This window comes from Periplaneta americana, chromosome 2, assembly GCF_040183065.1.
Source record: "Periplaneta americana isolate PAMFEO1 chromosome 2, P.americana_PAMFEO1_priV1, whole genome shotgun sequence".
Taxonomy (NCBI): Eukaryota; Metazoa; Arthropoda; class Insecta; order Blattodea; family Blattidae; genus Periplaneta; species Periplaneta americana.
Genome location: NC_091118.1, coordinates 184,245,712 through 184,269,169, shown reverse-complemented (window position 1 = coordinate 184,269,169; position 23,458 = coordinate 184,245,712). Strand labels below are relative to the sequence as shown.

Genomic DNA, 23,458 nt, shown 5'->3' with positions numbered 1-23,458 from the left:
TAAGTAATAGGCCTATTGTCATAATTTCCATGTTTTTTAATGGCATTCATATTTCGTTCTGCCATTTTATCAGCAAATGAATGCAGCCATGTTTTAAAATCTGTATGTAAAAACTGAAAATTGATGCTGAAAATGCCGCATGTACCACTCTTATCGTGTCTAATATCTTAATCCAGGATTATAAAACTTGTTTGTAAAATAACACTGTCAAGTTGGTAATAATACTGAAATCTTGAAATTTTCAAACGAAATTTCCTAAAAAATGAAACCACTTTCATGGAACTTTAAGTGTGATAAATAAGTAGATTAAGCAGTGTAGTTGATGTATGTAGTAATTGATGTTTAATTGGTAGTGTTTTGTGACTGTCTATGTGTAGAGTTGTTTAGTCAACTGTCCGAAGACAGGTCTGAACCTCACAAGTGATACCAAGAAGGCACCATTTACGAGACAACTAGGCCAGGAGATAATGGGGTAGGGTAGCTAGCTCCTTTTCCCCTCCAATATATAGTGTTTTCTAACTTACACCCCATACCATGCAAAGGTTTTGACATTGCTGCCCCTGGTCAAAGAAGCATTTATCTCTTTCTCTGAATATACCGCAATTCTAATTAAATTCACCTTCACTTTCACTACTGCTCATGGGTCACATATTTAGATCAGTTGATGCAAAACTGTAATCTATAAAATACCAATAACATACAAAAATACCAGTACATATTTCCATTCTTTCCACTGCTAGGAAAAACTATGTGTAAGATACAAGTAAGTTACTTAGTATTAACAGAGCAATGCGAACATCACTTGTAACTAATAACTACCTGGTATTAGAAACTTGTAATGTTACTAAATACTATTTACGAAGGAATTTAAAATAGACAGAAATATGGAAATGACCCAGTTGGCAATTATTTCTTTTACACGAGGTTTTTCTTTCCTTGCTTTTCACGCTGATGAATTTATCGACAAAATGAAATTCTCTTGTGATACAGTATTACCTACGATAATCCTGTTCAGAAATAAAACCATCTTTACAACTGCTGTGAAAAGCAAGTAATTGCAAAAAGTGCCTGCCTGCCATTCTGATAGTAACACGATCTTTCCTGCTCTTAAATTATTTATGGTGAAGAAGAAATATTCGTGACAAAACAGTTATAGAATAATAATACTTCTGTATTTGGTATATTTTTGTAATAGTTATGGCTGCATTGTTTCTACAAAGCAATTCCTGTAGTTACCTTCAAGTCCGAAACTGTTTGTCTAAAGAAGTTTTCAATTAGAGAATGTTTATGTGGATATTAATTAATTTCGTATAATCAAAGTCTCTAAGTATTCTGTAACACCTGTGCTTACGTTCATTTTGCAAAGCAATTTATATAGAGATGATCTCTAAACTTTCAGTTTTTTGTGTAAAGTGGTTTTGATTAGAATCTTAGATAATTTATCTGATAAAGACATTTTTAAGAGATTCTGTCTCTACCACTTCATCTATCACTTTATTTTAAGTAAGAAAAAATACGTGAGTTGCCCAGCGAGGTGTCTTAAGTGTTAAGATACTGGTCTTGCATTAAATACTAGGGTGGACCAATCTGATTGGAATTTTCTGTGGTTTCCTCCATCATAAAATAACTAGAAACCTAGTTTCTTGTTTATGTTCGTTAATCAACTAGGATATAATTTAATTATGATACTTGATCACTCATTTAAAATCTGTGTGTGTAACCTATAAATTTTCGTGTGGTTTTACTTTATTTATAGTGTAATTTTTTTTTTGTTATTTCATTTGTATTTCTGGTGGTTGGAAGAGTAGTAGGCCTGATGGCCTTAACTATATCTGAATAAATAAGTGAATGAATGAAAAGGTAAATGCCGGATAGGTTCCCACTTCCAATACAAAGATACTGTTTCACAAGACCTGATAGTGTCTTAGATATGGTCATTAGGTGATAAGATGTCTGCAGAGTGGCTGATAAATAGCAGGAAAATGGAAATCCAATGCGTCTTCCCCAACAAATAGTCACACTATGACCTTGCAGTTAAAGCGACTTCAATCAATCAATCTTCTTAATGTATCCAGCTGTTTGCTGACAACATAAAGTCCACTATAGTCCACTGTAGTCTATTCAGTTGTTGTTTTTCACGAAAAATGAGGGGTATTTTGTTCGGTGTTCATTATAGATGCCTGTTGCTAGTAGCCAGAGTTGGGGTGTAGTCAATATATACTGCAGGGCCGTGTCTTCTGCAACCGGTATTGATGAGTTTAATTTACTTCTTTTGTGGTTTATGGATGGACAGTATAGAAGAATGTGTTCCAGATCTTCATCATGATTATTACACCACAGTCAAGTAGGATTATCAGAAATGTGAAATCGGTGTAGGTACAATTGAGTGACAATGTGACCTGTTCTGGCTTTTGTTAAAAATGTTTGAACATGTCTGGGCAAGTTTTTGAACATTTCCAGGTCATTTGGTTTCTTTTATACAGACTGTAAATTTTTTCCTTTGTCAGAAGAGCGCCAATTGTTGATCCATAGGTTTGTAAAATAAGACTTTACTGAAGCAAAAGCACTGGATAGAGATATCACTTGAAGAGGTCTTGGTTGCAAATATGTTGCCTGTTTTGCAATATTATCGACTTTCTCGTTTCCAGGTATACCACAATGACTAGGTATCCAATGAAATGTTAAAAAGCGACTTTAAATAAACCTAAAAAAAATCCTACAAATATCTAAAGCCATTTTTTATTAAAATTAATTTTTATTTAACTTACATCATTCTCTATTGAATTGAATAGAAATGGATTCAGAACATCTCAAAATCTGTGCGTCAGTGGCTAACCATGACAATATCTTTGAAAAATATTGGAGTGCAAGAGGTCAAATGACTTTATTGTCAAATGCCTGGCATTAGAAAACAACAACATTGAATTGACTCACTAAGGGCCGATTCCACCAAGCTTATTTAACCTTGTTACTTAAAGTCTTTTTAATTGATACTTAAAGGGACAATGCATATCACGAACACAAATTATCACTGCCATAAATCAGAATTTCTTGCAAGATTTTATCGAAGTAACTTAAATCTCATGACATTATTTGCAGATTGTTGGTTACAAAGGCCCAGCAGTTGTGGTGGTATCATGTGTAACCAAAGATGCTCCCCACCGTGCACACCCTCACAATCTCGTGGGCAAAGAGGGCTGCAAAAAAGGGATTTGCACTATGCGTATAAGCAGCGACACAATGACTGTGTCTTTCTCTAATCTCGGTATACAGTGTGTCAAGAAAAAGGACATAGAAGACGCTCTCAAAGTACGCGAAGAAATCAGGGTGGATCCATTTCGTGGTGAGTACTGATAGAATTGTGTAACACTAATACTACGAGATTACATTCTTATTCTGTGTGGGCTGTCATCATGTATATTGGTTTACTTTTGATTTGATAATGTTTGCATAGTGAGCAAAAGTAGTACATTTTAACACTTTGCTCATCTATTGTCCTGTTTTAACATTGGGGCAGGTAGTGCTGCAGTGAGTTATCAAATAGCAGTATAACATTGATCACATGAATACCGGTGAGATCTCTTAAAGAGATGTAAAATAATATTATATTGTGTAATACTGTATGTTAAGAAAATTTTGGGGCTAAGAGGGAAGAAGTTATAGAAGAATGGAGAAAGTTGTACAACGTAGAACTGCATGCATTGTATTCCTCACCTGACATAATTTAGAATATTAAATCCACTGTTTGAGATGGGCAGGGCATGGAGCGCGTATATATGGGCATATCAAAAGTCCGGTAACACTTTCGATATTTTATTACACAAAAACTACAAATGATAGCACTTTCAAACACACGTCAGTTTAAAGTCAAACTCTCAAAGTTCTGTTTACATCTTACAGAGATTCAATGTGTGAACCACGAGTGACTCGGCAGATGTCCAAACGATAATCAAACTCTTCCCATACCCTTTTCAACATATCCTCTGTGACTGTGGCGGCAGCTTCTCGAATTCTGGTTTTCAGTTCCTCTAAATCACGTGGCAAAGGTGGTACAAACACACTATCCTTTAGGTACCCCCATAGAAAAAAGTCACAAGCAGTCATATCGGGTGACCTTGGTGGCCCTGTCATGAAACATTTGTCCCTTACTCTAGCACGTCCTATCCAACGATCAGACATCTCCTTATTCAGGTAAGCACAAACTGCATTGTAGAAATGTGGCGGAGTTCCATCTTTCTGAAAGATGAAATCGTCATTGAAATCTTGTCTAAGTTGAGGCACCAACCATTGCTCCAACATGTCCAGATATGAATGTCCAGTCACAGTAGCCTTAATGAAGAAGAAAGGTCCGTACAGTTTTCGTTGTGACAATGTGCAGAAAACATTCACCTTTGGTGAATCACGCTCATGTTCAATGATTCTGTGAGGTTTCTGTGTAACCCAAACACGACAGTTGTGCTTACCTGAATACGGAGATGTCTGATTGTTGGATAGGAGGTGCTGGAGTAAGGGACAGATGTTTCATGACATGGCCACCAAGGTCACCCGATATGACTGCATGTGACTTTTTTCTATGGGGGTATCTAAAGGACCGTGTGTTTGTACCGCCTTTGCCACGTGATTTAGAGGAACTAAAAACCAGAATTCGAGAAGCTGCCACCACTGTCGCAGAGGATATGTTGAAAAGGGTATGGGAAGAGTTTGATTATTGTTTGGACGTCTGCCGAGTCACTCGTGGTTCACACATTGAATCTCTGTAAGGTGTAAACAGAACTTTGAGAGTTTGACTTTAAACCGACGTGTGTTTGAAAGTGCTATCATTTGTAGTTTTTGTTTAATAAAATATTGAAAGTGTTACCAAACTTTTGATATGCCCTGTGTAGAGTGATAGTTGGAAGGCCAGAGGGAAAAAGATCTTTGGGGAGGCAAGACGTAGATGGGAAGATAATATAAAAATGGATTTGAGGGAGGTGGGATGTGATGGTAGAGACTGGATTAATCTTGCTCAGGATAGGGACTGATGGCAGGCTTATGTGAGGGTGACAGTGAACATCCAGGTTCCTTAAAAGCCATTTGTAAGTAATAAATACCGTATTTACCTGTGTAATAGACGCACTTTTTTTTTCGATTTTTATAACAAAAAAACTAAGGTGCTTGCTTTATGCAAGGAAAAAAATTTGTGAAAAAAAAAGCACGCATTAAAGGTGCACCAGCTCGAATGCTAAAATAATGGATAGAATAATGTAACGATATATGGGCCACGACTAATTTATATATCGATTGCGTTGCACTTAAGACGATCGATAGTTAGCAGCAGTTGTACAAACAGATGATAACTTGTATTGTAACAATGAATACAGCAACAATAAGATAAGACACTTTATTGTTATTATTAACACTAGTGTTACCTCATTCACTGTTAGGTTCAGTGTCACTGCTATCATTTGTCAAAAATTCACATTTCTCCTCATCCTTGTTCCATAAAATAATGTCATTGATTGCATTTGATAAGCCTATCTTCAAGAAACTTTTTTTTAACTATTTCTTATGTTATCATGTTCCATGCTCGTGTTATCCTTTACCTCGAAGAAGCTAATCTAAAGAATAGCTCTGATAAAGAAAGAGTTTCCCTTTTCACATCATCCTTGATGATGAGCCAATTAATAATTGCAAAGCACAAAATTCACCCACTTTTTTTTTTTCCTAAACTTCTGTAAAGCTATGATAGTTTCCCAATATCAGTGAGAATTTCTTGGTAGATGAATGTACATTTTTAACACATTCCATATTGTACTCAAACTCATAATTTAAAATCATGTAGAAGTATTTGTGTGTGTATGTGTGTGTGCTTTTTTTTTTTTTTTTTTAAAGATTCGCTCATAAAATTTAAAAAAGTAATAGATTTTTATTTTTGTTTTTTCTTTATATGAAGTATTGCGATTATGTAAAAAAAACTGGTTTATTTTTACGGAAATTGCTTTTTCAGGATGTTTGATGCTAAAAAGTGATTTTTAACATGCTGTGTCTTGTATTTTTCAGTCTATTCATTCTTTCGTCTGTCTGTCTGTCTGTCACTGACCTACTGAGCTAGGATTAATCTCATTTATAACTTTCGGTCCTTCAGACATTTTTACATTAAACATTGACATTTGTATATTGAGTGAAAGGCTTAATACAAAAGATCTTGGTACAATTAATATGTTTCCTTTCCTGTAATGTACAAGTTTTGAAGTTATTCCAATTTGCATACATTTTGTGATTATAAGGTGCCACAAGTTGAGAACTAATACATTAATTTGTTTCTTGACAGTTGGCTTTTCCCACCGAAATCAACCAACAAGTATTGACTTGAATGCTGTACGACTCTGCTTTCAAGTCTTCATTGAAGATGGAGAACGTGAAAAATTTAATCTGCCTCTTCCTCCAGTTGTGTCTGATCCTATATATGACAAGAGTAAGTGACTGTCTTAATTTTAAGTCAAATGGTATAGTAAAACTAGTTGATTGTGGTCTCCTCTTTAATATTTGCATTATTTTCCAGTGATAACTTAATGAGTGTGTCATTTTCTGAGAGAGAAGGGGGCAGGGAGGGGGAGAGAGAGGGACCTCCGAATTTTGAAAAAAAAAAAGGGGGGGAGGGAGAATTACGCGAATTAATGTGGTATACATTAATTATAAAATCTATCGAAATAGAGCTTGAAATGTGTAATACAGTCAACTCCAGATATAGTGAACCTCTGCGGACTTGCATATTTCGTTCACTATATCCGAAGTGTCTCTCCCCTAACCTTAAATGACAGAAATGAATGAAATTGTGAACAAGAAAATAAAATATTTCATTTTTGTGGAATGGATTACACTGTATACTGTTACTTACAGTTGATTTACTTAAACTATGCGACCCACGTCCGCTTGCAGAAGACCACATTCAATGTCACTTACAATATTCACCTTACCTTCCAAAGAAAACACTTTACGCTTCGACATTTTTATACAGTACATTCACTATTGGAACACTAGAAACGACTGGTCAGGTAGAAATGACAAACGCTGTTATGGTGTAACTGCGTACTCAGCCTTGGAATTTCCCGGGTCATTTAATGGAAACTGGGAGAGGGTTGATGGAGTTTGAAAGCCATCGAAATCTTTCTTTCATTTATGCTCTGGACATAATGTCCGTCCCCTTTTAATAAAAGAAGGCAATTTCATTTTCCATTGTTTCAATGCTATCCATCATAATGGAAATGTTTCTGAGAACAAAAGGCAATCCTTTGACGGTGGAGGATTAGAAATAGCAGTAGAGTAGAGTGCCTGAGAACAGAATGTCAAGCCTTTGACGGTGGAGTGACGCAAGGTCGTCAGTGTTGCCTGGATTTACAGTAGCGCTCATTGTCTAGGAATCACTAATCCTACCTTTGTCCTTTGACTGAAGGAGTAAGAAACTTAGAACGTTGTTCTCAACACATTCTTATCATTTTTATACAAGAAGGCCTGACTTCAAATAAGAATTTGTCAGGATACAAGGTTCACTATAACCGAAGCGAGGGTTCACTATAAACGGAAATATTAATGTACTTTTTAATGTATGCAGGTCGGGACCAACAATTTAGGTTCACTATAACAGAGTTCACTATATCCAGAGTTGACTGTATGTATATTAATTTGGTGTGATATTTAGCGTGTAATCCCGCACCAAGTAACCTATACTTTAAGTACTGTATGTCTTGCTTTCGTGTTGCAGAAGCGATGTCTGACCTGGTGATATGCAAGCTGAGCGACTGTACCTGCACCGTTGCAGGTGGAAAGGAAATAATCTTGCTCTGTGAAAAAGTTGCCAAAGGTAAGAAGTACAAATATTTGGATTTTATCATACTGTTTATAATTAACATCCAGAAGTATTGCTATTTTTGTTATTAAAAATTTTCGAAAATCGGTTGAAACATTGTGAACAATAGACGATTGTATCTTGAGTTTAATGTGAAAGATAATCTTGATTGAGCATTAAACAAGTCATCCACAGTAGCCCAATATAATTTTATAACCTGACATCATTTAGAATCACAGTGTTTGGATTTAGTAGCATAAAGTAAAAAGTTATCTTTAGTACAGGCTGTGGAGACTCATAGAGTAGTGGGAGGTTAAGGGTGAAATTTCTATTTTCTACATTTTTCAAGCTGCGTTCTTGATTTTTTGTACACATAATCACTGTGTGATAATGATGTGATGAAGTTTCATTCCTGTGAGTCAATTAGTTTCTGAGTTATTAACAAAAGTATTCTGAAAAATTTGCATATTAGAAAATGAATGTGTCACTCAGTTTTTTAGTAAAATGTTTGAATTATTTTTTTGCATGACCAGTGGCATATTTAGAAAAAAATATCACGCATCAGTTTTCCTATATCTTTACTACAAAAGGGGGGGAAAATTTTTATACCACTGCATATCTAAAAATAGAAATTTTCCATTGTTACTATAAATATTTCATTTTTTATTTCAGAAAGCATTCATTTAATCATAAAATTCAAAATTCAAATTCAAATTTATTTACAATTTACATTTGAAATGAATACATATGAATATATACCCGAAATGAGCATATGCTCGTGCTCGGATACAGTCTAGTACTCTACATAAATTTTACAGGGATCAAATAATAATCATGCCGGATGCCGGGCCCGTTGTTGTCCTTTCGCACCTCGTTCTTGTAGCACTGCAAACATTCATCCTTGCTCCTTCTCTTCATGAAATGGATGACAATGGGTCGGGATTTACTTGGCTTGGATGAGATTCGATGCGCTACACTGATATCCGGGACGTATTGACTGCCTCCAATGGCTACTGACACATTCTCTATCACTTTATATACGTTTTCATTAGGAGATTCTGGGGACTCCAAAAACAACGACATTGTCTCTACGTGAATACTATTGTATTTCACTTATCTCCTGCTTCAGCAATTCGTTCTCCTTCGTTACATTCCTGATTTCTTCTTTTGCTGACCTCAGCTCCTTGCTAAAGACATCAAATTTATTCGAAATATAAATTCTACAGATTTCTTGAGGTCACTCACTTCCGCGTTAATGAAAGATTTAAACTCCTCAAACATTTTCTTCATAGTATTGATGACAACACTATGATCGTCCACCACTTTTTTTTCCTCGGATGTCGATGGGTCACTTTTGTTGTTCCCTGTTTGCTTCCTAACCATTTTCACTTTTATGACACTCTGGGAGCGTTACAAAAACACTTCTGGCCTTCACTGTTGCTCGAACTGAACTGAATGTGCATGTGTTATTTTATTAACCACAATATATAGAACATGCAGTAAAAATTCAATGCTTTTACACTTCGAACCTGACGAAATGTGCAGAAAAAAGGTGTGAGAAAACAGCTTCTAAAATTTGCATGGAATTGAAATTCAAGGGTGCAGTCATTTATATATTGGGTAATTTTTATGCTTTCGAGTGCTGCAGAGCATTGAAACTTGCTCAACATATAAATAAGAGATTGCTGACTCATTTTTTACAAGAAAACGAAAATGAGATTTTTTGACTGAAAATGACCAAAATTTCCCCCATCAACCCCCTTTGCAGGTAGTCACTATTAGTGACAATACGGATGTCAGTTCTACATGCTGGTCAATACAAGAATAATGAACAGCCAAATGATGCTAACAATAAAATCAGACAGCAAGCGTAATGTGAACCACAGCAAGATATAACCTAACATGTAGTACCCCAGCCCTTGGCTGAGTCACTCACATGCTTCAGTATGCAGTGTGTTTGTTATCTTTGATAGTGATACAGAGCACAGCATCTGTAATTTGACTCATAACAAGCTATTAATATGAAATAGTACTGTACTAAATATGAACAGATGAACTTCCACACGGTAATGAGTTTTGGAATAATATTCTGAGGAAATTCCACAGATAGTAACAGTATATTTCTATTACAAAAAAGAGTAATTAGAATAATAGTAGGTGCCAAATCTAGGGAATCGTGTAGGACTACTTTTAAAAAACTACAAATAATGCCCATGGCTTGTCAGTATATCTTTTCATTAATAGTCTTCCTCGTATGTAATCGTGAAAACTTTGTAACTAATTCAACAGTTCATAGCATAAATACACGTCAAAAAATGACTTTCATACTCCATCGGCAAGTCTATCGTGCTATCAAAAAGGAGTGCGTTATATGGCAGTAAAAATTTTTAATAGCCTCCCTATCGATATAAAATATGAAACTCAAAACATAAAATTATTTAGGGCCAAATTAAAGAAGTACCTAATTTCTCACGCCTTCTATTCTGCAGGTGAATTCATGACATTCAATAGCACTTCATGAAATTGATACTAAAACTTTGTGTTGTACTAGTAGACTATATTGTAAATTTCGTCTGTATATATTTCATCTAGACTGTGACTATAAATTAAGATTTTATAATAGTATTAAGTTTTTTGACTTGTTCCATATTCTAGCTGTAAGCATGTATGAATACCGTGGAATGTTAATAAATACAATACAATACAATACAAAACATTATTTATCATCATTTACCATTACGAGCTAGATCTAAATAGATCTGTGTGGGCCTCATATAGCAGTCTCTTCATTGGTCTCCCAGGAGTCTCAAACCAGTAGGATTATACAAATTTGGCTTTCAGGTTTAGCTCCCTGTACAGTTTCTGGGTAGCTCAGCCGGTAGAGCATTGGAGTGCTCAGCCAAAGGTCCTACGTTCGGTACCCAATCTTGGAAAATTTTTCCCTTGAAATTATTGAGTAGGATTATAATTTATCATTTGTAGAGAGATTCTATGCTACAAGATATGGTGGGAAACTGCTGAGGAAACAGCCATTGTGGGTTCATGTTTGCTAATCTTTTACGCACTTTTCATTCGTAATTTCATGTCCATTTTTCACTTCTTCTTCCCTTCAAGTATTAGGCCAAATGGTCTGTTACGATCTCACAGTTGAATTTTCAGTCCAGCGCTTCTTTGGACGACCGAGAGATCTCTTCCCATTTGGACGATAGTGGAGCGTGACTTTTGGGATTCTATCTCTATGCATGCGATGCAGATGATTTATCCAGTTCTTCTGATAATGTTTTACGTGATTAATTACAGGTTCTAGTTGTACTTCTTCCATTACATCTTCATTGCGTTTGTGATCCCATTTTGTATATCCCGCTGTATATCTCATAAATTTCATTTCATTGGCCGTTATTCTGCTTTCGTCTTTCTTCCTCAATGTCCATGCCTCACTGCCGTAACAAAGTACAGGTCTCACCAAGGTCTTATATAGGCGAATTCTAGTATGCCTTTGTACTAGGGAAGGTTTCATAATGTTGTTAATTATTCCCATTGTTTTGGTGTATTTAGAAATTTTCTGTGAAATGTCTACTTCATTGAAAAAAGATAATGTATATCCAAGATATGTAAAATAATTGACTCTTTCTGATATTTTTTAATCTAAACATATTTTGTTAGGCACACGGTATTTTCTGCAGAAGGCCATAATTTTAGTTTATTCTTTATTGATTTTCATATCACATATACATTTTTCACAATAATCATTATTGACATGAATATTATTTTTAACCACAGTAATGACTTAAGGAACCTTTATTTTTTTATTCTGAGATTTTATGTATACAACTTTTAACACTAATGCTTCTTTAAAAAACCAAAAGAATGTACCAATAATTACTGATAAAATAGTGACATGCTGTTAGTCATTGCCAATCAGTGTTCTGACATCAACCCAGACCTCTTGACTGGAAATTCCAGTTCTGATACTACAATTGAGGATGAACGTGATGTATAGCTAGAGGTAAGGTGTCTTTGTAACATGTCTTGATAATATAATTTTAATCTTGAGTGGTTTTTAGTTCAGGTGTGTATTATATTCACCAATCACTTTCTGGATTTTAGGATAAAAAAATTGGGGTGCGTATTATATTCAAGTAAATATTGTAGTTCTTAATAACATTGATGTAATTATGATTCAAGAAGCAAACCTGATAGAAGTCCATCTAAAATATTTTATTTTCATAGGTCGTACTATAATTTTCAAAGTGTAGGTATATTTTTATTTTTCCATTTATCATCATCATCCAAACAAGTGTAAGACCTAAGGTCTGTTATGGACTCAATTAGTCATTCTCGGTCTACCCTTTTTTTTTTTGGACGGCCCAAAGATCTCTTCCTGTGGAACGGTATTGAAGCATGGCTTTTGGAACTCTATTCTGATTCATGTGTTGGACATGGTTTTTTCATTGCAGCTGGCAGTTGTTTATAAACTGTGAGACTAGTCGTAATTGAAGTTCTTGCATGATATCCTCGTTCCCAGGGTGTGAAGGGTAATGATTGCGAATACCTATAGCCTCTCCTACCTTAATTCCATCCTCACCTTCTTGTGGTACACTTTATTTTAAATGAACGAGGCTCTGGCAACTGAGTAGCAGTGGAATAACTGTAACATCTGTTGTAGAGGAAATGCTACATAAATGGGAACCCCACCAATTAAACCCTTCTGGGCTAGCAACCCATTAGGCGTTCATTTTATATCGCTTTAAAGTCTCATACGAAGCCTCAGATTTTTCCATTTAGAACATCTGAAAACTTGGGTTTGTTACATTCAAGGTCATACTAGACTAGGCCATTATAGTAGCTTAATTTGGTAAATGTAAATAACTATTTTGAATTTTTTTTTTTTCTAGAGGACATCCAGATTCACTTCTATGAAGAACGAGATGGCAACATAGTTTGGGAGGGTTACGGTGATTTCCAGCCTACGCATGTACATAAACAAGTTGCGATTTCGTTCCGGACACCGCGTTACAAGACACTGGAAGTAGAGTCTCCCATCAAAGTGAACATCCAGCTGCGTCGCCCATCAGATGGAGCAATAAGTGAAGCTCTACCTTTTGAATACCTTCCCCTTGATTCAGGTAGGCCTGCATTTTGGTCTCTACGCAAGGCACTTGGAAAGAAAGGAAACTACTCCATGTTTTCAAGTATCTTGGCTTCCAATACGGCACTGCTTACTTCTGGTGCTCATCCACGAAATGGCGATCTATCTCAAGGTCCTTGGGCTCGTGTAGGAGGCACAGAAGCGCCTGGAGTTGATTTAACGAAACCTGCTGAGCCTAAACATATAGATGCAAACTCACAGCAAGAGATTCAGGCTCCTCTTGATGGAAAACCAAAGAATGAAAGCAATAATAATGATGTAATAATGATAGAAGATTTAGGAAATGACAAAGTTAAACGATCTAGTGGATACAATTATGCTGCAATAAATAAATGGAACAAAACTGCTGGAGAAATCGATGCTAATGCAAATATTCAAAATGAGGATGATGGAAAAAATGAGAAGTTGGCTGTAAATGATAATGAAGATGTTTCTCAGGGAGAGGCTTGTAGGTCATTAAATGAATTGCTGTCGCAAGTAGCAGAATTAGATGAAATATATTCAGATACACGCGCGCGAATGTTGAGCCAAGGGATTACAGACACAACTGTTCAGGATAATCTGTCCCCTGAAGTAGACAGCAGTCAGTCCCCACAAGTAATTGAGATGGATGTTGAAGACCTGTATGACGACGACGACAATCAGACTTACTCTAGCTTACAACTTGCAATGAAGAATCCTATCGAACTATTAGATTTAGCTCCTGGGAGATACGAGGATGTTATTCCTCAGAGTTTGTCGAATAAACGTGATATCTCATCATCGGCATCTTTAGTTCCTGAATCTCCCGACTCAAAACTACCACCATTGCCTCCAAAAAGAATTCGAAAGAGTCCTCCAACCCCCCCGGCAAGACCAGATCATCTTCTCTTTCCTCGCGAGGCTGCTACAACACAAGCTCCTGACAAGAACCTTCCCCCGCCTCCGGAACCAACCCCTGCAAAACAGTCCAAACCAAGCTTATTTTCAAAATTGTTTTCTAAAAAATCAAAAGCCTCAAGCAAGAAGGAAGATGTGAGCTCACAACGGGCAGCTAGCATGTCTAGAGAGGGAAGTGTGCCTAATGTATCGGCAGCTCCAGCAGCAACGAGGAGGGGAAGTGAACCCACAGTGCAGCTCACCACAACCCAGACGGTGCTCAGCGCACCCCTGGTGGGGCTCAGCACACCCCAGTCAGAGCTCAACACACCTCAGGCAGAGCTGACAGAGGCTGAGCATTATGCTCTGTATACAGACATGGCACCACATGCCACGGCCTCAGAATTCGATGAGATGTCGTTTTACTACAGCCCTGTGGAGGGTGGCAATATTATAACTCCTGGTGAAAATACACTCAACAGGATGTCTAGCAGTAATCGTGATATTTTCACATAGCCCTGAGCGTGGTTGCAGAATATTACTTGTCTTGTAAATGTGTAAAGAGATTCCTAGTCTTACGACACCAGGTCTGATGGGATCTGAAATTGAATCTTCGAAAACTTGCCTTATTTTGATTAGTGAATAATTTTTCTACAAAAAAGAAATTGTGGTAGAATTTAGTTTGTTTCAGATGATTTTTGTATGGAGATATTGAGAGTTTTTATGATTAACTGGTTTTTAAAAAAGGAATAACAATAGTTTTGTGTACAGTTTAAAAAAATTCTATGGAGATGTTTTAAATTTGATGTCGATTGATTGTTGCCTCGTAGAGGCAAGTCACTGCCTAGTTAGAGGATACTTGTATCACGTTTGTGGTTTTCTAATATTTTATACTGCTTTTGTGAATAATTTTTTATAAATGTTGCCTTGTTACGGGATCACATGATTAACATTCTCCACTACGACTATAAAAAACGTTTTATATGCTGTTTCCCAATTGTTGTTAATGTTCTGTTGTTGTCTTTGTACCATTGTCATTATTGAATAACTTATTTTTTAGTATTATTATATTTTTCCTATGTTTTTTATTTGTTTTTTATTTTTATGTTATTATAGATCCAAATATATTAAAACGAAAGAGGCAGAAATATGGCGGAGAGAGCAATCCTCATACTATACGGACTGTAGATGACATGGAAAAGTTGAGTAAGTACCAGCCACTGTATTGTTCAGCTGGGTTTCTCTCTCAAGCTCATTTATCTGAAAAATTTACAGACAAGGGTATTACATGAGTATAGAGGCAAAAGTAATCTCTGGATGTGAGTGGGAATGTGCTACTTTACTCCATTTTGTATTTTTGGTGCTGAATTTGCCACATTCGCTACAGAGAACTAGTTTTTGACATTGAAACTAAACAAACATAAATAAAAACAGATTCATTCTTGATTAACTTGACGAAAGTTTTGTAATAATGTTATTGTTCTCCAATGACTGAATTTGGGATCATTTAACTTATTATTCTTCTTCCCTCCCTGTTCAGATCACTTATGTTCTTTGATTTTTTGAACTTCTTGTTTAATTTGGGACACCCTTGTAGGTGTTTATAGTCCATTCTTGTTCTTTACAGAGGATACACTAGTCTGTTTCATACACTCCAATTTTGTAATTATTGAACCCCATAATATACTGTATTTACCAGCGTAATAGACGCACTTTCTTTTTTACTAGGTCTGTCCTTTATGCTAGAAAAAATTTTAGTGAAAAAAAAAAAAAAAACACGTACTAAAGGTACACCAGCTGAAGGTGCTGAAATAATCGATAGAATACATAACAATATATGGACCATGACTAAATTATATATCAATAAGCGATCTTACTGTGTTAATTGTGTAAGCATGTGCGGCTTACAGCTGTTTCGGTGCTTCTTCACACCATCCTCGGCCTACTAGAGCTCGGTGTCATCTCGAACTTCGCTGCCTGTTGTGTGGGTGCGTTCGACTGTTGAAAAGTGTTGTCAAATAGTGTGTGTGTTCTGAAATTGATCTGTGTGTTGAGAATTTGATCAGGGTGTGTTTTGGTGTGATCAAATTCTCAACACACAGATCAATTTGATCAGGGTGTGTTGTGGTGTGATCAAATTCTCAACACACAGATCAATTTCAGAACACACACACACACTATTTGACACCACATTTCAACACTTTTCAACTGTCGAACGCACCCACACAAGAGGCAGCGAAGTTCGAGATGACGCCGAGATCTAGTAGGCTCTGAGGATGGTGTGAAGAAGTACCGAAACAGCTGTAAGCCGCACATGCTTACACATTTAACACGAATAAGATCGCTATTTAATCAATTATTTATATTCAAGTGTTAAAAGTAGTGTACGAAAGATTCAACATAAATTGTATATCGATTACATCACACTTAAGACGATCGATAGTTAGCAGCAGTTGTATAAACAGATGATAACTTGTAACAATGAATACAGCGACAATAAGGGAAGACACTTTATTGTTATTATTAACATTAACCTTACTGCATTCACTGTCAGGATCAGAAATAGATCATTTATCACAAATTCACATTCATCTATGCGTATATTACTTATGTGGAGAATTTTTTTTTAAATTTTAACGCAAAAAATTGGGGTGCGTTCATAATGCAAATGAATACTATATATTATATTATACTATACTAATATTATATTATATTATATTATATTATATTATATTATATTATGTTATATTATTTCTTTTCTATAATCATATTCAACTTTATAAAGCTGATTGCAATCTCTCTGTTCTCAAATTCCGTAGATTTCTAGATTTCTAGGGATGTACAACCATGTACCCATCAAAATCTGTAATCGACATTTGTGTTATACACATGGTATTGCTTACAGTTGAATTTGAAATATTTTCTAAATGTCCTTTTCCACATGCAGGAAAAGTGTGTTGAACTTTCACCCAGTACGTACTTTATATAAAGTCACAAGATTTTTTTTTCACTTTATCTGGAAAATTAATCTGTAGGCACATGGGCTGGATTTAATTTTTTGTATAAAATGTACACGAATTTGGCATGATCAGTACCAAATCCGCTAGGGGATAGAGTCATTAAACTGGAGAAATGTGACGATTTTAGCAGACATAAGAATGTATTTTTAAAAATGGATAGTTACTCTTTAATAAGGAATCATCTGTATTTATAACTAAGAAGTTGTGTAGGTTATGTATAATGTCTGCTTTCAATTAAGTTGCAATACTTAAAATCTGTTATGTGAAGGACAAAATAAAGGTTAACATTTACTTTGATGATCCTAAGTTTTTTCGTTATTTATGTGACATAAATTTCATGAAGAATAAGTAATTAAGAGTGTTCTAACATTGGACTAAATGGTGCTGGTAGTGGTGGTTGGATATTTTGGTTTGATTTCGGATATTTGCGATGTACCCTTGTCTTAAAATTTTTCAGCCTTGGGTGGTGGCTGGTGTCTTAAAGAGTTTGGAAAGTGTAATTTTGACCTGGTCGATATTTATTGGTTTATTAACAGTGAGTGGGCTGGTCTTGCTACTGAATTAGAGCTTAGTCAGGTCAGAACGTCCACTTTTCAAGCATTGTTTACTTTCCTCTTCTATCCATATATTTTATGTTGATATTCTATAATTAGTGTTACTGCAACTTGATGCTTCTGCCATGTAATACATAATCATAAATTAATGGTATTGGGTTCAGTTATGTAGAAAAATATTAGTGGAAATGTTTTTTTATTGTCTCTGTTATTTTTTTCAGTAATTTTTTGGAGGTTTTTGGTGAACAGTGTAATCTGATTTAGAAATAAATACATTGGCCTTTTAAACCTGATGAACCCCAGTCAGTTACCCGTTATTATTAAATTGATCGGGAGTTGAGATAGCTGATGCTTCTAAAACTTGTCCAGTGATTTATAAGAATAATTTTTATATGATTTATAACTTCACTTTCATCCATTTTCTGGCATAAGATGAAATAGAAAGATTGGTATCAGTCATGTCTTTCTGATATACAGGGTGATTCATGACTAATGATCAGTGCTTTAGGGATCAGTTCTATAGGCGATTTGAGCATAAAATGTCTTACAAACATGGGTATGATTATTATCAATCATTACAGCTGATTGAATCCTACGAAAGTAGCAGTGATATTGAGCAGAACTAAGAATTATTCACAAGGTTTGCGCTCTCCGAGCCGGCTCACAGCTCATGAGCGGAATGCTGATATTAGCTGCGCTCTGTATAAGGGTAGACTGGAAGAAGGGGTGATCTCGTACAAAATGTACACAAAAGGAAGTACTATTACAGGTGTTTATGAAATGAATTCCCGTTCAGTTTTTGCGAAACTATCTTGGACTATTATTAATTAATAAAGAAATATTTATTTTACAGAAATAATAGAAATTCTATAGCTACTTAAATGTAAAATATCATTTTGTTATATTTTTATGTATCAGTACATCAAAACGAGGTTTTATGCTGAAAGGAACAGTAGCCTACTGGTAGTAATGAAACATCAGTTACAGAAGTTCGATGTCTGCCTTTATTAAAGTTGATTATAGAAAACAGATGCTCACAAATATAAATGTTAAGCCAAACATAGCAATCATTTTCACAGCCAGCCTGTGTAGTCATGGATATTATTGCTAATGTTCAGTTCCTGTCCAAAGTCACAGAAATAAAAACAGAATTGAATCTCCCTAAATCTAAAGAAAACATTTTAAGCAGAGAAAACCCTCTAACCTTCGAACCATTTAACATTCAACTAGATTTAGAAGAACCAGTTACAAAATCTGAAACTTCCAAACTTGTACTAAAAGCGCTGGCATTAGAAGCTGTGAACAGTAGATACCCACCAGAAGAATGGTTACATATCTACACAGATGGGTCTACTATCGATAACACTCAGGATCAGGAATTACGTGTGCGTTATTCTCATTTTATCAACCAGCAGGATATCATACAACAAATTTTGATGCGGAAATAATGGCTATTCATATCTCACTCCAACACCTACTATACAGAATAGATAAATTTAAAAAAAATGCTGTCATTCTCTTTGATTCTAAAGCAGCATTATATGCAATAAATTCATATAAAAGGATGTCAATCCAAATTAAAGAATGTCACAAAATGATCCAACAACTTCAAAAACTACAGAAAAGAATTCAATTGCAATGGATACCTGCACATTGTGGAATTGCTGGAAATGAAACTGCTGACTTTCTTGCCAAAAAAGGATCCAATTTAATTCAGAATAAAAATACAAGCCTACCTTTTACATCCATCAAAATACTAATTAAAAATAAATATAAAATCAAGCAAAACCAAGCACTATGTACCAAAGCCAAAGATAAAAGATGGAGCATTTTAATAAAAACACCAGAAATTATTCCAGAAATCCCACGTAAATCTGCAGTAGCAAAATTCAGACTGCTTACAGAACACGATTATTTGGCCAAACACTTGAATAAAATAGGAATTTACACAGACTCAAATTGCCCTCTGTGCAACAAAGAAGAAGAAATGACTGAAGATCATCTCATAACCTGTGAAGTTCTACCTGATGGATCCACCACAGAGAAATATTGGAGAGCAAGAACGCTAATGGCTTCGTTGCCAAAGCCCGGCATTGGATAACAACAACATGTTTAGTCTTGTAAAACTCAATCAGGCTAGTAGTATTATTCAAACGATCTTTAGCCCTTAGGTCACATTGAAGATCAATAAGTTCGAGCTGTAAATCATTAAATGTTATGTTCCGTCTTTTGGATTCCTCCATACTGTACTGTAGCAGTAGGTAAGCAACGTGAAACAGTTACTGAGAATAGGCCTATACACTGTACTCCACTAGATAACTCAGTGGTCGTTTCCCTCTCCTCTACCTATATAAAGTCTATGTCATTCTGACGTATCTTCCTCTCCGTTTTGGCGAGTGGGAAACACGGCTCTCCCACTCCCAAGGAGCGCGCGTGCTCATTGAGCGCGTTTGTACAGGTATGGTCTAAATCATAAAATAAACATAGGATTTGGAAGGAGATATTCTAATATCACTCCTTCCATTTCAATGCACTTGGCCGCATAGCATTCCGTACCTCAGCACAGCTGTTACTGATGAGCGCAGCAGCATGCACAATACGGGCAGACCTATCTTCCCCTTCTCTTTCCCCCCTTACTCCACACCATCACAGCACGATCCTGTGTTTAGTTTTAGTTTATGTTCTAATGTTTGTATTATGATGCAAACAACTCCTAAGCTTGATTCACAGTATGATGTTTGGATTTTTATGAATAACTTTCAAACTAATGATAATCAGACCCATGTTCATATGACATTTTATGCTTAAAATGGTCTATAGAACTGATTCCTGAAGCGCGGGTCATTAGTCGTGAATCACTCTGTATATACAATATCACAGAAGTAGATGTTGTGGAATTAATAACGTTGAAAATATAAGCCAGAGTTTTAAAAATACAACCCAGTAAAGGTTAAAAACATATAGGCAAACTTCAGAACTAAATGTTTACTAGCATCAATACTAATACAGTGATATCAAAGGTACATTGAACTATAAATACCATATATACGCGAATACTCCGCACCTTAATTTTAGGAGAGAATTAAGAAAATAAAATTAGCTGTAATTTGTATTTTATTTACAGGAAATTAATCCTACATAATTATGTACTCCAAAACTAAATAAAATATTAATTTATTTTAAGAAACACGTTATAATCTTCACATGCTGTTTGTTGTAGAAGCATCCGGGACTCTACCTACAATAGCAAATTAGGAAACATTATCTTGGATAATTTTGTAGACTAATGGAGGTCATGATGAATCGTTCCAGCCAATCAGAAAGAGACCATCCAATGTCTCACACCTCGTACCTTCTATGCTAGAGATGTAGAAAGTTTTTGTTCTACCCGTGGTTTGCAAAGGGAAAAGTCCTGCAAGTTGTTAGTTGACAATTGAAAAGAATAGTTGAAATCTCAGATAGGGAAGAATCATGAATGAGTCGTTAGAATTGATTTGTAATGTATGTTTGAATCGTTGGAATCAACTTCTGAAAAAGAATCGTGTTGCCTAATTCTATGCCACACAGACTGAGGCGCGAGGCCGGACAACGCTGTAGTATAGCAGGATCCAGTGTTTGAGGCGAAGTGGTAGCAACCTTATTTCAAATAATGCATGCATCCCAGTTTTCTTTGCTAAATTCTGGAAAAAATATGCGTGCAGTATTCACGTATATACAGTATTTTCTAGCCAGAGTCATTTATATTCCCTTTCTTCTATGCCAGAAGGATTCATTAGAGGCAAAATTTTTTTACACGAGAAGAATAATGTGCTAACGCACTTGCAATAAAAATGATGTATTTTTGAGTTTAGGAAGATAATTAGATTGAGTATATCTACAATATGTCCCGCACCGTGGCGTCGTGGTCTAAGGCGTCCCGCCTAGGACTAGCGTTACGGAATGTGCGCTGGTTCGATTCCTCATGGGGGAAGAAATTTTCTCATGAAATTTCGGCCAGTGTATGGGACCGGTGCCCACCCAGCATCGTAATGCACTTGGGGAGCTACGATAGCGAAATCCGGTTGCGAATACCAGCTATAACGGCTGGGGGGATCATCGTGCTAACCACACGATACCTCCATTCTGGCTGGATGATCGTCCACCTCTGCTTCTGCATGTGGACGTGAGGCCAGCAGCCGGCTGGTCGGTCTAGGCCCTTCACGGGCTGTAGCACCACGGATTATTATTATATCTACAGTCTGTCTAAAACTGTTGAATATTGCAAGTAAATTATTATTGTTTATATGAAACAACGTCAGATGACTAGAAATCTCGTGAAGTAACATGTAAATTGATTTTTCTTGGCTCTCACAATTGTCTATTCTCCAGTAATTCTGCAGATATGGTTTTTGTCCATTGTGTACATCAAGTCTGTACTGTCAGAGTAGCAATATCTTTCATTTGCAAAAGAGATTTCTGTGTCCAGTAGCCTTCTTGTTTCATTATCTAATTTAAGAAACTATGTCTTGTGCGCCAGATATAGATTACTAAGAATAAAAAGCTATTCCCAAGCTGTATTGCTTCAGGCCTGTGTTTGGTAATAAAAATTAAATATAATAGGTAATAGCCATAGAGGAGAAATGACTCACCCATTCTTGAGGTGAGTAAATGACTTCATAGAATCAGTTCAGATGTGAAAAGTGTGTGAATTATCCCCGAAATTCTTCACTGGTTGTATTAACAGAAGCTATTATCAAGATGGCATAAGTATGAAGGAGTTTTTAACACTGATTAATTCTGGCCTCAAAAGCCTTCGACAAGATTATTCTGTGATGTTTATTTGAGAACTGGTGCAATGTGTTTGACCCATGTGGTTGGGATGTTTTTACTGTAAGTGCTATTCTAACACATGAATGTTACACTTAAAACATGTGATGGGAGAGTTAATATGGACGTTTGTTATATTTTCTATGAACTAGTTAGCGATCTTGTAAATTGCATTTGCTGCTGATGAAAAAAAAAACACAAGACAGGGCTGATATGTTTCCTCTTTTTTTTCTTTCCCCTGGAAATTAAAGTTGTACTTTTGTATATGAAATTGTTGTAATTATATACCAGCCATCTGAATACTGTAAAATGTCGTTATAACGAATTTGAAAGAATATTCAAAATTAGTTTGTTTTAACGAAATTTTGTTAAGCTGACATTAGTATTTTGATAAACACTACATTTATAGAATCTGGTAACTAGAAAGCTTTTCTTTATAGCATTGTATTGAAAGTTGATCACATTTGACTCATACCGAACATAGAAGTACAATCCGAATCATATTTCTGTGTGAATATATCTGTAGTGCTCGGGAAAAGTGACACAAGTCAGTTTCCACAAACCTTTTTTGATAATTTATTGACAACTTACGGAACATCTGAGGAGCATCGTTTCAAAACGTATTAAGTCCCCCAGTGGACGAAATTAAATTTGTTACTTTCTATTTATTTATCTTTCATGCTGTGGTTCCAAGTCGTCATATTTGTAAGCTGTGAAACCAGTACTTAAAAATGGTTTTGTGTAGTATTTTGAAAACTTCTCCTGTTTACGAGTAATCCAGTTTTTCGTTCATGTAAAAAATTGTGAGTTGCACATAATACGTTTTGAAACGATGCTCCTCATCTGTTCGCTTGGAAAAAAAAAACATAGGTATTCCTCCCATTACAATAATTCATACAGAAAAAAATCAAATCGACATAAACCAGTGTAAGTTGTCAATAAATTGTTAAAAAAGGTTTGTGAAAACTGACTTATGTCACTTTTCCCAAGCACTGCAGATGTTGTATGTAACATTCTTGTTGAGTAAGGAATGACATACAGATTTTAAAGAAATCGGAAGTGGTATTTTAATACAAACAGATGTATATGCACATACACAACAGTTTACAAATCATCTGTATACAGCTTTATCTTCGTCTTGAAACTCTGCCGTCCTGATTTTTTTCACATTGGTCCTTTGGAATCGATTTCAAGACTTAAAAAAATTTTTTCCTGTTATGTAGGAACGGGAAAGAGTCGATGCACT

At 35.7% G+C, this 23,458-nt stretch overlaps 1 protein-coding gene across 8 annotated transcripts in view; it reads left to right on the top strand.

Moving 5' to 3' along the window:
• The window catches only part of LOC138694902 (embryonic polarity protein dorsal-like), a 99,516-nt gene that overhangs the window by 31,961 nt on the left and 44,097 nt on the right, over positions 1 to 23,458 (top strand). For 7 of the 8 annotated variants that reach the window (XM_069819081.1, XM_069819079.1, XM_069819080.1 and 4 more), the window contains 4 exons: positions 3,100 to 3,343; positions 6,311 to 6,454; positions 7,742 to 7,840; positions 12,721 to 22,483. In XM_069819081.1, the coding sequence (XP_069675182.1) occupies positions 3,100 to 3,343; positions 6,311 to 6,454; positions 7,742 to 7,840; positions 12,721 to 14,348 (2,115 nt within the window). In that variant the 3' untranslated portion in view covers positions 14,349 to 22,483. Of the gene's footprint in view, positions 1 to 3,099; positions 3,344 to 6,310; positions 6,455 to 7,741; positions 7,841 to 12,720; positions 22,484 to 23,458 lie in introns of those variants that run through there. The other variant, XM_069819085.1, reaches the window with a different exon arrangement.